The sequence below is a fragment of the Pristis pectinata genome, chromosome 4 (assembly GCF_009764475.1).
Source record: "Pristis pectinata isolate sPriPec2 chromosome 4, sPriPec2.1.pri, whole genome shotgun sequence".
NCBI lineage: Eukaryota > Metazoa > Chordata > Chondrichthyes > Rhinopristiformes > Pristidae > Pristis > Pristis pectinata.
In genome coordinates this window covers 27,965,536-27,981,344 of record NC_067408.1, presented here as the reverse complement: position 1 = coordinate 27,981,344, position 15,809 = coordinate 27,965,536, and the positions used below count along the sequence as shown (strand labels likewise).

Sequence of the window (15,809 nt, the reverse complement as noted above, 5' to 3'; positions counted from 1 at the left end):
TGATAAAGTTAATACTTGTGCATGCATTTAAAGATAAAAATATTTAGATACAACCTATTCAGAGGGGATCTACAATACTCTCCTTTTGTACTTCCATCAAGTCTCCCATTTTATACATAAATTCAATGTAAAGTTTAAAGAGGAACTGCTATTAAGAACTAATTAATTTATAATATTTTCCTAAAAAGATATTAAATCTCCATTACCTGGCAGTTGGAAAGGACTGCTTGGTCCAGAACTAGCAGGAGAACTGGGATAGGTGCTGCTGGCTGGTGATGGAGGGTATGGGCTATTTGGCGAAATTGGAAATGGATTACTATTTGGCTGTTGGAAGGAATCCGGAAACGTAGCATTGTGCGGCATATGGGGCTCGTTGTGACTCAAGTTACGAAACTGGACAAGGAGGCTGTGTTGTGGGTTAAACTCACTGTGCCTTGGAACCAAAACTGGAGGCAGAACTAGAATTTAAACAAAAGGAAGTAAAATTGTTAAGTATTGACTGCAGCAAAAATTTTGCTTTATTCTAGAAACATGACCATTACTGATCCAACTTAATTTTTTTTTAAATGCAAAATACTTAAAGATATTTATTCTTATGTAAAGTCTTTGGTTATATTAATGACAAATTAGTGACCACGCCAATCAAATAATGCTACAACCTTGGACAATTCCATTTAAATTATAACTGTAGTTCCATTATACACTTCAGTACAAACATTAACTCACTTGTTTTGCTAGTTCCTCCATTTCCTCTTTTCTGTGACTTCCCAAGACCTCCGACCTAACCTTGTGTATGCAATGAGATGGACTATGACTTCATGCTCTACATTGTTGTGACCTTGCACCTTATTGCACTGCACTTTCTCTGTAGCTGTGACACTTTGTACTGTTATTGTTTTTACGTGTACTACATCAATGCACTCTGTACTAACTCAATGTAACTGCACTGTGTAATGAATGGACCTGTACGATTGGCATGCAAGACAAATTTTTCATTGTACCTTGGTACAAGTGACAATAATAAACCAATACTTATGCAAGTCACTCAAAAGGCCAAGACTTCAAATAAAGCACAAGTATTGCACTTGCTGTAAACCTGAAAGGAATATGCTCAAATGAGTCAGGGAGCATGTTAGGCATACCTACATCCAGAACTTTGCAAGTCAGTTCTAATGTAAAGCCATCAATCTGACACTAACCATTTCTCTCTCCACAGATAGAGACTGGAAATGCTGGGAAGTCTACAACTCAAACAGTGCACATTATTTAGTGATAAATTAATAAAACTTCCCTCCAGTATTACAAAACAAGGAAAACTGATCACTACAAATGCAAAAATGTGTTCGAACTGGAATATGGTTAAGACTGGCAGACAGAAAGCATGTAGATTGCAGTTACAAATGTTGTACTATTAAATGTGCACTGATGAAGAGCATAAAACTTATTCAAATCAGTATCCTTTAAATATACCAGCTACATTGTGATTGCATTGTATAGAAGCACCTCTTCCCTTCTGTCAAACATGCAGTAGTGTTTAGACAGTACATTCTATTTCCTTTCAAAAGTTATTAACAGAATATCAATTTTAAACAAGTCCTTGCAAGAACTGAAATGACAATGATAAACTGCCCTAGATTTGCTGAGTGAACACAAAGGATAGCTTTAAAAGCCTTTGTTCAAATGCTACAACAGTTTGATTTACAGCAGCATAAAATTTCATGTGACTATGTACATTTGAACAACAATCTGTACAGATATTAGTTGACCTTGCAGAACAAGCAATATCTAATTTACAATAAAGATGTTTGTCAATAATATATCTCCAATAAACAAGGGAAGTATACAATATACTAAATGTAGAGGATTTTTAACAACAGTCCCCATGATTTACACTGTTGACTTGCTATGCCACTCCTGACTCTTGACACAACCATTAAAAAAATTGTTGCTGCTCTTTAACTTGTGTCAGTGTTTTTGTTTGGTCATCCTATCAATACTACTGAACATTGTTAAACAGTACACTTCCTTCATACAGCAATTTAGTGTGGGGGCGGGTTGAGGAGGGTAAATTTCAATGTTAAATATGAAACAATTTCACTTTCTCAGCTGCTCAATTTCATAAACTAGGGCCCATTAAAAATACTTCACAATTGAAGTTCAAAGCTTATAGTTACTGAAGACATCACAATGTCAAGATAAATACCAGAAATCCTGATCTAGAACAGTCCCAGGACTGAAGACCGAAACAACAGATTTTGCAACAATACAGGGATTAGCTGCTGACCTAGTAGTCCATCCAGAATCGACAGCTGCAGTAATGCTTCTATACTCAAGGAAGAAATTAAACATTTGGCCAGAAGTGAACCAGACAAACCACTTTCTAATAGGTAATTTGCTGGATCTTTTGGCAAGGAGAAAATGGCTTCGAGATTTTGCCCTTATCAATTAATTGCTGCAATTAGTAACTAGAACAAAAGAACACTGCTTTGATTCAAAGGCAAATCATTTGGATATGTTCCATGTACCATTACAACACAGCAGGTCATTCAGCCCATCAAGTCTATCCTATTCCCCTACTAAAATTTTCCCCATTACCTATTTTCCGCCATGTGTAATTTTCCACCATTCAATAAGATCACAGCTAATCTTTTACCTCTGCACCGTTTTCCCATACTATTGCTATATCCCTTGATCCCTCAGCAACCAAGCTTTTATAACCCTCTTGCACAGAGGATTTCAAAGATTCACTACCCATTGGGTGAAGAGATTTGTCTGTCCTGAAAAGCCACCCATTTATTCTGAAACTCTTTTGCAGTTCCACACACTTCAGCCAAGGGAAATACCATCATGTATTTAACTTGTCAAGCCCTTTAAGAAGTGTTTGAAATGGTATTGCTTTTCATTCTTCTAAACCAGTCTGCTTAAATCTCTCTTCACAGAACAATTCCTTGCCCTTGAAGTTGAATGCTTAACTCAAACTTATTCCAACAAATTTGGGTGGCACAGTGGCGCAGCTAGTAGAGCTGCTGCATCTTAGCTCCACCTCCAGAGAGGTGCTTGATGCCTTAGAGGGCTTTAAGATGGACAGACTTTCAGGGTCAGATGAAATTTATCCCAGATTGCTAGGGATGTGCTTTTCAAGAAGGGTACCAGGGAAGAGCCCGGTAATTACAGATTTGTGAGCCTAACATTAATAGAGATATTACTGGAAAGGACTGAGGGACAGGATCAATGATCACTTGAAAAGGCAGACACTAAATCAGAGACAGCCAGCATGGCTTTGTCAAGGACAGATCCTGTCTGACCAATCTGATTAAATTTTTTGAAGAGATGACTAAGTGTATTGATGGGGGCAGGGCAGTAGGTGTGGTTTACATGGATTTCAGTTAGGCCTTCGACAAGGTCCTGCAGGGGAGACTGGTCCAAAAGGTTCAGGCCCAAGGGATCAAGAGCAAGTTGACAAACTGCATCCAAAATTGGCTTGGGAATAAAAGACAGTGATAGAAGAGGGCTGTTTTTGTGACTGGATGCCTGTGAATAGGAATGCTCCACAAGGATTGGTGTTGGGATCCTCACCCTTTTGTAATACAAGTGAATAATGTGGATGTGGATGCAGGAGGCATTATCAGTAAGTTTAAAGATGATATGAACATTGGTGGAGTTGTTGTAGTGTGGAAGGTAGTCTTAGGCTACAGAGTGATATCGATGTGTTGGCAAAATGGGCTAAGAAATGTTTAGGCTGGATTCTGAATTAGAGGTGTTCAGTCATAATCCTGCAGATGACAGTTTAATATCCTGATAAATGTGAGGTGATATATTTTGGGAGTATTAATGAAGCTAGGATATACACCATGAATGGTAAGGTCATAGGGAATATTGAGGAACGAAGGGACCATGCTGTACAAGTGCAAAAATCCTTGCAGGTGGCAGTGTAGGTAGATGTGGTTAAGGCAGCACATGGGATAGTGGCCTTCATTAGTCAGGGCACTGAATACAAGAGCAGGGAGGTTATGCTCCAACTTTGTTAAACATTGGTCAGGCCTCACCTGGAGCAGTGCATACAGTTCTGGTGGCCACACTATAGAAAAGATGTGATAGCACTGGAGAGGTGCAGGTGTGTTTCAGTTACAAGGACAGACTGAAGTGGCTGGATCTGTTTTCTCTGGAGCAGTGCAGGTTAAGAGGGGACACGTTTGAACTATATAAAAATTATGAGGGGTATAGATAGGGTAGACTGCAGGAAACTTTTACTAGAGGATGTAGAATCAGGGTAAGGAGTTTTAGAAATTTAGAGGGGATCTGAAGGGGAGCTTTCTCACCCAGAGAGTAGCTAGTACCTAAAATACACTGCCTGAGAGAATGGTGGCGGCAGTGTTGCTGACACCAATTAAGGAACGTCTAGACAAGCACTTGAATTGCCTAGGCTTAGAAGACAATGGGCTAATGCAGGAAGGTGGGATTAATACAGATGGGTACCACTGGTCAGCATGGATGTGATGGGCTAAATGGCCTGTTTCTTGGAATTTGGCCAAGGTTCAATCCTGACCCGTCTCCAACCACCAACCCCCCCCCCCCCCCCCCCCCAATGCTGTTGTAGAGTCTGCACATTCTGTGGGATTGCATGGGTTTCCTCCTACATCCCAAAAACATGCAGACTGATAAATTAATTAGTTGGTCACCAATGTGTGAATGGTGGAATGGGGGGGGGGCAGGCAGATGTAGGGGCACAAATATAGAGAATAAAATGCGTCATGGTAAAATTGTTTTTTTAAAAAAAGGGTGCTTGATGGTCAGCATGGACTGGGCTGAAGGACCTTTTTCCATGCAGTATTTCTCCCACTTTAATTATAATGATGGAAAAAGTGCCTTTTTTAAAAAACCAGCACAATTAACACATCCTTCCATTTTCCTTATTTAAAAGCATTTTTAAAAAAAATCTATCCTCTAGGTTATGGTTTCATTCCACTGCAAATTAAAGCAACACTATTTTGTTTCAAGCCTACAACAGCACAATTACAAAATTATACACATATGATTGGTCATGCCTCTGAGTACATACCTGGACTTTCCACTCGCTTATAATGATAAGGATTGATGCAGACCTCCTTTTGTTTTGATCCAAATGGAAATTCACATATATCTAATGGCTTCAACTCATGGTGACTTTGAAGATCTGGCCAGCGCCATACACGACAATAGATAACATGCGGTAAGCCTTTCCTGTGTGATACCTGAAGACGCCCATCTAAAGATCGTGGGATGGTGACACATTTGCTGGGCTGACCAGGACTGCTTAATGCCTTTTCCAAATCTTCCATAGCTCCCTTTTTCTTCTTCAATTTTTTTACTAGAGCATCAACTGCTTTCTCTGCCCACTTCTCTTCTTCATCCCCTTGCTTCCAGCCCAAAAGACGTTTTACAGCTGGGCTGGTAAATGAGAATAGGCTTGCCATCGTCATTGTGAAAAGATTAAATGGTATCAAATAACAGAAGAATTGTTTCCAGGGCAAAGTCAGCAGCTGTGAGCAGTAATAAACAAATTAAAAATGGCCACCGCTTTAGCAGAGGAAATCTCAACCTACACAAAAGTGAAGGGGCAAGTATTCCTTCTTCAGCCTTGACAGTTGCCTTTTTACAATTTTACAAAATTGAAATCTTGATGTGCAAATCTTGGCTTCTTGCTTCCTCAGACACAGTACCTGGAGAGGGTGGAGCAAAAAGAAAAATCTGTAAGGATCATTGGGGGGAAAAAAGATACTCCACTTTAGGAATTAAGGAACACTTTAAGCCACCATATGCAACCAGATACTGCAAAATTCTGGGAAACTAGTAAATGATAAGATCTCTTTATTAGTCACATGTACATCGAAACACACAGCGAAATACATCCTTTTGCTTAGTGTTCTGGGGGCAGCCCTCAAGTGTCGCCACTCTTCGGGCGCCAACATAGCATGCCCACAACTTCCTAACCTGTACATCTTTGGAATGTGGGAGGAAACCGGAGCACCTGGAGGAAACCCACATAGACATGGGGAGAACGTACAAACTCCTTACAGACAGTGGCCAGATTTGAACCCAGGTCGCTGAGTTTCAAATTAAGAGCATGGTCATTCAAGACTAAGATGAGAGAAAAAAAAACTTGGTGAAACAGAAGGCAAACATGCCAGTAAAGCAATTCTACCCCTCACTTATAAACAAGAGCAAAGACATCTCACTGCAAACAGATGTCCTGGTGAGACTGTCTCTAGAATATTCTCCACAGGTCTGACCTCCCTATACAAGGAAAGAAATACTGTGATAGAAAGCATGCATAAACAGATTCCTTGCATTGTGTTGGGGGGGGGGGGGGGGTGCAGGGGAGAGTGGGTGTTAAATGCAATTAAACAGGCTGGTCCTATTTTCTCCAGGATTTAGAAGAATGAGAGGCGATTTCATTGCAACATACAAAATTCTTACAGGGCTTGAGAGTAAATCTAGGGATGATCTGTCTAGAACCAGGACTCCACAGTCTCAAATTAAGGGGTTAATCATTCAGGATAAAGATGAGAAAAAAAAATTCTTAATCCAGAGGTAATGGATCTTTGCAATTCACTACCCAAATTGTGCAGGCACAGTCACCAAAAATATTTCATATCAAGACCAACAGATTTTGGATAGCAAGGAAATTAATGGATATTTGGCTAGATGGAGACAGAGGAGACTGTAGATGCTAGAATCTGGAGCAACAAATAAGATGCTGGAGGAACTCAGGTCAGGCAGCATCTGAGGAAGGAAGTGGACTGTCAACGTTTCATGTCAAGACCCTTCACCTGGACTGAATGTGGTTAATGCAGGAAAGTGGCACTGACAGATAACGTCAACCGTAATCTTACTGAATGGTGGAGCAAGCACGAAGGGCCGAAAGGCCTACTCCTACTTCTCTTATTGTTATTTCAGAAAAGCAGATGGCGATGTGGAAACCAACCTATTTTGTAGCCTCATGCTCGAAATGCAGACTGGCTTTGAAATCTGGGTTTCTGCCCAAATTTAAACTGCAAGAACACATTGCCTTCCCTTTTTAATCTCTTACAATGAATATTCATAAACTAATCCAACACTCAAAGAAAAGTTAAACTTTCTGTAATGCAGATTTCCTGAAGGATTTTCAAATTCCATTTTTGAGAGTAAAAACCAGCAGGAAAAAAAAATCAAGAACTGGGCAAGGGACATCAAAAAATAGTATTCGGACCATCACTAGGAGTTAAAGCAAGGCCTTAAGTTTTATTGGTCTACAATTCAAGTGTCTGAAAGTCTTTGATTGGTGATTCTATTGTGCGTGCTCTTGCAGTGCTATAGGAATATGGTTACCAAGATTCATTTCTAGTTTATGCTGTAAACGTGCATGTGTGGCCTTCATCCAAGTAATTTACAATAAAAAAAACTTCATCCTAGTTTTTCCTCCTGACAGGATTTTGAAATTCCACTGCCTCATAATTCCATAATGTTCACAAAAACAAAAAGAAAATTTGGTTTAGAAATAGGGATGTGACTGTCACTCATTTCTCAATATCACTCTTTCAGCACAACATTCACATTTATGTTGAAGTACAATTAAACAGACTAATAGCAACTGAATGCTGCAAAATGAATTTTAAAAAGACCTGTTCAAGTTGATTGGAAAGTTCTGAAGTCAGACGAACCCAATTTGTTATTCATTGCTTGTTATACAAGTTAAGAAACTTTACAATGGACGTACTCTTCTAAACAGATTCTCAAGAAACAATACACCAGTATACACCCACGCAACACTATTTTAAGGTTAAAGGGGACTATGGCGATAAAACAGAAGCAATGTGCTGTACCACTACATTGATAAGCAATGTGAAGATCTGATCCAGATTCCCTTATGAATGACTGCGTTACTAAGTATGAACAATTAAAACCAGCAGAAGGTACATATGAAACTTGGCGAGAGGATGTCTAGTATAAAGGTGTTTCCTTTGTTGTTGCAGGGCTGACAGGCATTGTTTCGATTCTGAAAATGAGTCATGAATTTACATCCTTGTTTTTTCCCCAGAACAAGGGAACAACTTTAAGAGCATGTGAAAATGTTCCCACACCAGCTGTGCAACTTGATCAAGTACAAGCTTACCGTTTATTTTCAGGATTTCACACTGTCTTATAAACACAGTTCTCAATACTAACAAATATATGAAGTATTTAACAGTACATAGCTAACCTTTGAAGTTGGACCATGCCAGAATTCAGTAGAACAGATGATTTTCCTGAAGTTTGTTGAACAACCCTTTCACATCGCTAGGATGTTTCAAAGTGGCTGCAAAAGACTTGGTTTGATTTGTGATCATTGCTATTAACATTACACATAAAAAGTTCTCATTTATTGAACCTTGCTAAGATGTTAAGAATCATGAGAATCCTAATTCAAAACCAGTATTAGAAAATCATTCATAGAACTAAAAATATAATCAAGAATAGTCCTCAAACTTAAAAAGGTCATACTTGACTAACCCAATAGATTTGTTTCAATAAGTAACAGGTAAGAAAAAGTAACAATTATCATATTTTCAAAAGGCTTTAAGACATAGAATAACCACAAAACAGCAAGGTTGCTCAGGCTGACAAAAAGAGGGAACTGGTGATGCAAAGGGGTAGAACATCCTAAACCTGTCAGAGTCCCAACATATTGCCAGTACCCTCACCTTCCCACATTTATTTTCCAGATTCACAAGGCCCAACATTGATCAGCACTACACACCCCACCAAACCCATCCAACAGGCAATCCAGAAGGTGGAGCTTGCTCCGACCAGTCATATCCTGAAGCTGCAACACCAGAACATCCTGACAACTTGCCAGCTATCAGAAATTTAAGTCTCCCCGACAAACTTAAACAACATAATCAAATCTCTATTTTAAATTTTAAGGAAGCAAAGCCAAAAACTTAGCTGTGCCCACCATTTTTAACTGGGTCAGTTGTTGTGCATACTTCAACCCACTCTGACATAAAATGCGAGCTAGATGTGAAGTGCATCCAAACCCTTTCATTGCCAGGTTATTGATCCACCTCTGGCTGGCAAGTAAAGTGATGGAAGAGACCATCACGGACCCTAATATCTGACCTCCAGCAGTCGGAGATGTGTTGTGTCAGAGGCGTTGTAAGGCACAAACAGCTAATAGCTAACTGTTTCCTGTATTACCACTATTAGTCAGCATGATTCAACTTGCAGTCTTCTAATAGCAAGTGTCCAAATGGGGTACTGGACCAGAAGGATCTGCAGGGGGCGGGTGGACAAGGAAGGAGAAACATGTATAATTGTACAAGTCACTAAAAATAATTTATCAGCTTCTGGTGTTGATGAAAGGATACATGGCTGACCAGAAAATTAATCAACTGTTTCAAAAAGGTTCTGTGGGATTTTATGTCCAAATAGACAAAGCTTCAGTTCAACATCCCTCAAAAGGCTGTACTAAAATATTAATTAAGTTTGCATCAAGTTCAATTTGGAGAGAGGTTTACTTCTTAAGAGAACTCAATATTACTGGAGCCAAGTCTAACATGTACATGCAAGAAAGTAGATCTATGCACTGAACAGTGCATTCATAGAAATTTAGCAACTGTTTCAGTTCTGCATTTATGCTAAACCTGCTACTGTAATCTAGACACAAAATTAATAATCTTGTAGGAGAGGATATTTCAAGCAGCCTACAAAAGTGAGTTGAAAGAACAATACTAATGCATGCCGAGAGATTTAGAGTACCACATATATTCAAGACAGACATGTTAAATATTGGAGAATCCCGTTAGTCGGAAAAGGTTAAGTAAATCCAGAGAAGTTTTTAGACTACCATTTGGAAAATGATTAGTTATGTGGGCAAAATTATAAATGGGGGCTGTATTTACAATGGGATTAATTTGACAAAGCATAGCCAAACCAGGAACGGGAAATGAAATTATACATGCAAGGAAACAGCAAAAGGATTTTAAAACAAACACAGATGCTTGAGAGTACAAACAGATTGATAAAACACCCATACATTTGTAAAACCTGGTTTAGAAAGTTCTATCAGAAAATGGTCCACCTGAAACTGGATTTCCAGAGCTCTAGTTCATTGGTTAAAACAGAGTGATGCATTCTGGAAACCTGTTACTTAATTAAGCCTCTTCACTCAGAAGGACCATACAGTAAAATCTCTTCAATCAGAACTCAAGTATAGTGTCATTAAACTAAGAATATAAGAGAACCTTATTTCAATGATAATCAACATATTGCCACTAATTCCAAAAAGGCTATATAACATAACAATGCTATTCCAAAACAGGAGTAGGGATTATTAGCTAATTCCACTCTCAATCAAACCAAGTGACTATGATTAAATTGAAGTACCTGAGCATCTTTTGACCACTCAATGTATTCCTCTCATAAAATTACTGTGTTTTTATATGGGAAGCTGCATCAGCTTCTCAAGTTCTGTTTCCTCTGCACTTTAAGCAGACTACTTTCTAAGTAACAGACTATTTTCTAAAGGTGCTGGAAACACTTGGCAGGTCAGGCAGTATCAATAGGAAGAAACAGTTCAGAGAAGGGTTAAAGTATCAGGTTGAAGACCCTTCCATCAGATGTTGCCTGGCCTATTGTGCGTTTCCAGCATTGTTTTTATTTCAAGATTGAGCATCTGCTTTTTTTTAAATTTTCATTTTCTGGGCAAATTGACTGTGTGCTGACAGCCAAAACATAACTTGTCTCAATACATTGGCTGACAGCACTGTCAATAGAGACCATAGAGAAAAAGGGGGTACCGGAAGTTTATTTGTTAAAACAAAGGCAGATTTTGAACCTTTATAATCACAAATTAAAGATACAATGGATCTAGTTTCTACCAGCAAAGAGGTTGTCTTTCGGAATATCCCTATTGATCTTCATCTTCGCAAAAATCAATTCTCAAGTTGCTTACTCTAGCCCTTGAGTTATCTACAGATTTAATGTGCTGATTTAATGCTTTAAACTCCTGATGAATGACTTTAAATTATGGATTAAAGTTAAAGGACTTAAGGAAAAATTCATCCCAATTTTATGAAACTCAAAAAGGGCAGTATATCTTACTGGGGACTAAATCAGCAAACTAAAATGCAGTGACTGAAAATATGCTTAAGGTTCACTACAATATGGAAATAAGACTTGTTACCTCAAACAAAATGGATTGCCTATAATATTTTTATTCTACCATTTAACATATTAGTCAACAAACGTTTATATGAAGTTAACGGGTTTGCTATTAACTAACATTTGAATGGGGGTGGGGGGAGTGATTAAATGGTTTAATCACTAGTACATTCCACAAAATTGTTCCTCCTCCTAGATTTACATTTCATCTAGGCCAACATTCCCAGTACCAGGCTCCTAAGTACACCAAGTGCTGATAGCCAAGTCACATTGTTCACATGCCCAACGCTAGAGTCCCAAAACAGACACCACTCCAAGCTCTGTCACAGCAAGAGATTACCAGGTCGGTAAGGATTCAATGATTTCTCAAAGCTTCCTTTAAAAAGTGTAATACCCCCACCAACATACAATAATCCCTGGCCCACAAGCAGCATTGTAAAGAAGCATTCAGGGTAGCATTGGGAATTAGTTCACTCAGTAGAACAGAGGAGCCCAGTGTTGATGGCAGGAATACACCTCAAAATGATCACCCCTTCAAGCACATCCTTCACCACTTGCTAATCCCATAATTGGCTTTAACAGCCACCTCAAAACCAACAATGGAATGGGAAGAAAGTCACCCTGTCTTGATGGATGATTATAATTCATTGCTCTCTTAACAACCACAAAATTATTTATCTGTTCATACTGCAAAAGTGTTCTTTATACATTTAATTTCATTCACAATACACATAGATGGTTTAAAATTAGGGCAATAACTGCAAACGTGCAGCTTAAAACTAACAATAATAAGTGGAAATACATTTTTACAGATGTTAGTAAATGATATCAAAATATTCCACCTGCAAATAGCAAGATCACTGGATATAAATCGGAAAATGTATTCAAGGCATGACACTGCCATTGCCATATTGTCTAGACCAGCTATTTTGAAGAGTACAACTGAAGTCAATGTTGACATATCGGTTTCATTTTGGTAAATTACTCCTGAAAGCATCCAAGTCCAATAAATATGTGAAAAGACGCTTGAGCAGTTAAATGGCACAAGACATTTCAATGAAATTTGGCAGCAAAATATACTGGCAAAAATACAAAGATTTTCTTTATGCACTGGAGTATTTTAAAATGTGCATTTGTTCCTTCCTAATCCTCCCTTTTACAATAACACAAGTAGAATAGCTCTGCCCCTCTACCATGTCACATGAATTATTCAGACATCTTATGACAATATGATCAGACTTCCTGAATCATACTAACGGGAAACAAAGTTTTATTTTCCAACAGTCAAATCCCTTACTACAAAATCAATACATGATTTCCATAGGTCAGAAAATGTCATATTTTTGCTTTTACTTGACCTCCAGGGAGATTATATTCAGAGAGTGTGTGCATTATTTATAAAGGTTAAATTATGCCTCCATTTGGGCCTTTTAGTTTGTGCTAGATGTACATCTAAAGATCTCCAGATCACCATTTTTGTTCTATTGGAAGGAAAGAGAAATTTATCAGTATTTGTTATTCTGTTTACTTATTTATCATAGTTAAGATAAGCTGGCACACAAAAGAATTCAATAAATGCTGCAACAATTACCTTTAAAATGATGCTCAACTGTGCATTACTAGTTTAAATTATTTGATTCCTGCTCATGATGAAACTAATTCCTACAACCTCCCCATATACTTCACTAAAGCATAGAGGACGTACTTCACTTCTGCTGAATGCATAGAATGGTGTAACAAATTTAACACTGCCATTTCCCAAACAGAAGAGTTGTATTTTTGCCAAAAAAGCAAAGAATGAAGAGCAACATGCAAATATTGCAGTGCATTATGTTAAATTCAAATAATTCAAGATAAAGTTCAGACATGCCAAAACAAGGCATGCATGTAAAAGAGTACATGAAAGGAGGAAGAGGTAAAACTGTCCAATTAACCCAGCATTTTCTTTCACATTAATATAGAAGATGGGAAGGAGAAATCAATGTAGATTTGCTTGCATCTATTACTATAAAAATTAATACATTTTTGAACTGTGACAGCACTAAAACAGAAAACTCAAATCTAAAACTGCATAACCATCAATTACTACAAGAATCTGTACCAAATTCTATCACAAAGCATGAAGGTACCTTTACATAGTTTTGACTGAGGCTATGAAGTCGTGCAAGGGGTGCTTTGGAGAATAGAAATTGGCTTTATTGGTGCACACAAGATGCAAAATAATTTAAGTATAGAGATCAAGATGTATACTATTATTTAAAATTCAGCAGAAATACACTTGCAAAATGTTTCAGAAAACAAAAATCATGAATATTTGGACTATTACTCTTTTAGCAATCAATATTTTTAAGTGTGGCTTTTAAAACACCAGTTCAATGATTTTAAAAGGTGCACAAAACAATATCTAAACCATCAGGGAAATTCTACAAAAAGTCTTTTATCTCCTAAACGGTTAGGAGGACTAAGTAGATAACAATTCAGATGTTGGAAATCTGAAATAAACCCAGAACAAGCTGGGAATGCTCAGCAGGTCACATGGCATCTATGGGGGGAAAAAAAAATGAGAGTTAGCATTTCAGGTTGATGACCTGAAGACTTATTTTGTGGAGACTGATGTATTAAGTTAAATATGTCAATATGCATTAATGAGTGACAATTGACAATGCTGAAAACATTAAATCAGATGCTTTACGTCTGTGCAGAAAATAGATGCCTGAATGACTAAACATGCAACCCACTGATGAGCCTTTCTGCAGAACTCCCAATCCAGTCAGTCTGAAGTCTACATTCATTTTTGTTCTTTTGGTTGGATCACTGCCGAGTGGTATTTCAGCAACTGAATGTTATCACGGATAGCAAAGGAAGGCCCTAGGTTTGTTTACATTGAACTGTATGAAGTTAATGCTCAGGCAGACCTTGAAAGAACCTTAAGCTTAAAAGTAATGAGAGTAAAAGTGAGGGACATGTACTAAATTAAATAGGAAAGTCAAGACCATATGTGCAGATTGGTGATTTGTTGTGAAGGAGAGCATGGAAGTAAGGGAAAGTCAATTTAACTGTATAAGTGCATCAGTCAACATGGTCCAATAAGGAAAAAAATTGAGAAGTTATAATGAAAAAGGTCTTTTATCTTAATGAAATGATACCTAATGAGACAATTAAATGGCACAAATAGGGACTTATAGACTTGCCACTCCAGAGACATTACTCAGCACAAGCTGCAGAGCCATTTGATTCACTCCACATTACATGAATAAAGGGTTGAGCATTCTGGATACAGCAATGTGCCCCAATAACATCCTGGTTGATGTGTTTAGAACTAACCATACCTCCAGCCAAACTACAACACTGACATTTATCAGACAACATAAACATTAGCCTGGATAAATCCTGTCCGAGGACAAATCCAATGCGGCTAATTACTTGTCTACTCTCAATCATCAGCAGAACAATAGAAGGCACCAACAATGATACAAAGTAGCATTTAGTTACCTAACCAACCAACAATCACTTTCAACTCTTGCCAGGATCATTCAGCTCTGGTCTGAATTAAAGATTTTGTCCAAACATGGTCGACAGAATCAAATTGCAAGGCAAGTGTCAGAGGTACTTTGTCAAAAACAATCTCTTGACACTTAATTGTATTATATTATCAAATTCCATAGAACCAACATCCTGGGGATACTCTGCCTAGAAATGTAACTAGGCCAGACAAAACCAAGATCTCTGTATTGTGATAAGTGATTCATCACCTAAAGTCTTTCCACCATCTACAAGGAACAAGTTGGGAAGATAAAGGAATGCAATCTGAATGCAGTTCCAAGTACACAAGGAGCTCAACACATTCCATGAAAACAAAACTATTCATTGACATCCCACCCACTATTCATTCCTTCTATCACTGGTCGGCCATAACTGTAGAATGTATCATCTATACAATACAATGCAGCTAATTAAGGTTCTTTCAACAGTATTTCTCAGAACTTTTGACCTCTATCACCTAGGAAGGATGACAGCCAGATTATCCAAGCTCCATCACTTGCAATTCAAACATTATACTGTTAGTAAAGAAATCAGTTTGAAAACCTGAAGCTCTCTACCAAATAGAATTGTTTGCTGGACTATTGCAGAGCCCTGACGTGATCAGCCACATTGCTATGGGGCTCAAATGAACATAGGCCAGTCCAAGCAACACTAGCAGATCTCTTTCCCAAACAAATCAAACAGAAGTATTTTATAACACTGTTAATGATATGGCCAACATTAGAGATACTGTTATTCTAGATTATTTGATTCTAACTTCCGTATCATTCCATCTAACACCACTGCAAGAGGACCTTCACTAAAGGCAGTGGTTTAAGAAGGTGGCTAACCCCCACCTTCAAGGACAATTAGGGATTGCAAATAAACCACTAGCCTTGTCTTCGTGCCATAAATTAAGTGAATGAATCTGCATTTTTCAAAAGGCACTTGATGGAAGTAACACATGAAAGGCTGTGAAACAAAATAATAGCTCACGTGGGGTTGAGAGTAAGATAAACCAAATCTTTCATGTAATCTGTTATATATCACAGAGCCATCAAACTTTAATGAGCATATTCTGCAGTACATGTTCATGACAAATGTACTTTCAACAGTGCAATACAGAT

The 15,809-nt window shown here is 38.0% G+C and overlaps 1 protein-coding gene across 3 annotated transcripts in view; it reads right to left on the bottom strand.

Moving 5' to 3' along the window:
- The window catches only part of smad5 (SMAD family member 5), a 37,931-nt gene that overhangs the window by 18,077 nt on the left and 4,045 nt on the right, over nt 1-15,809 (bottom strand). For all 3 annotated transcript variants that reach the window (XM_052013572.1, XM_052013573.1, XM_052013571.1), the window contains exons 2-3: nt 5,060-5,699; nt 207-458 (exon numbers count right to left, since the gene is read on the bottom strand). In XM_052013572.1, the coding sequence (XP_051869532.1) occupies nt 207-458; nt 5,060-5,459 (652 nt within the window). In that variant the 5' untranslated portion in view covers nt 5,460-5,699. The remainder of the gene's footprint in view (nt 1-206; nt 459-5,059; nt 5,700-15,809) is intronic.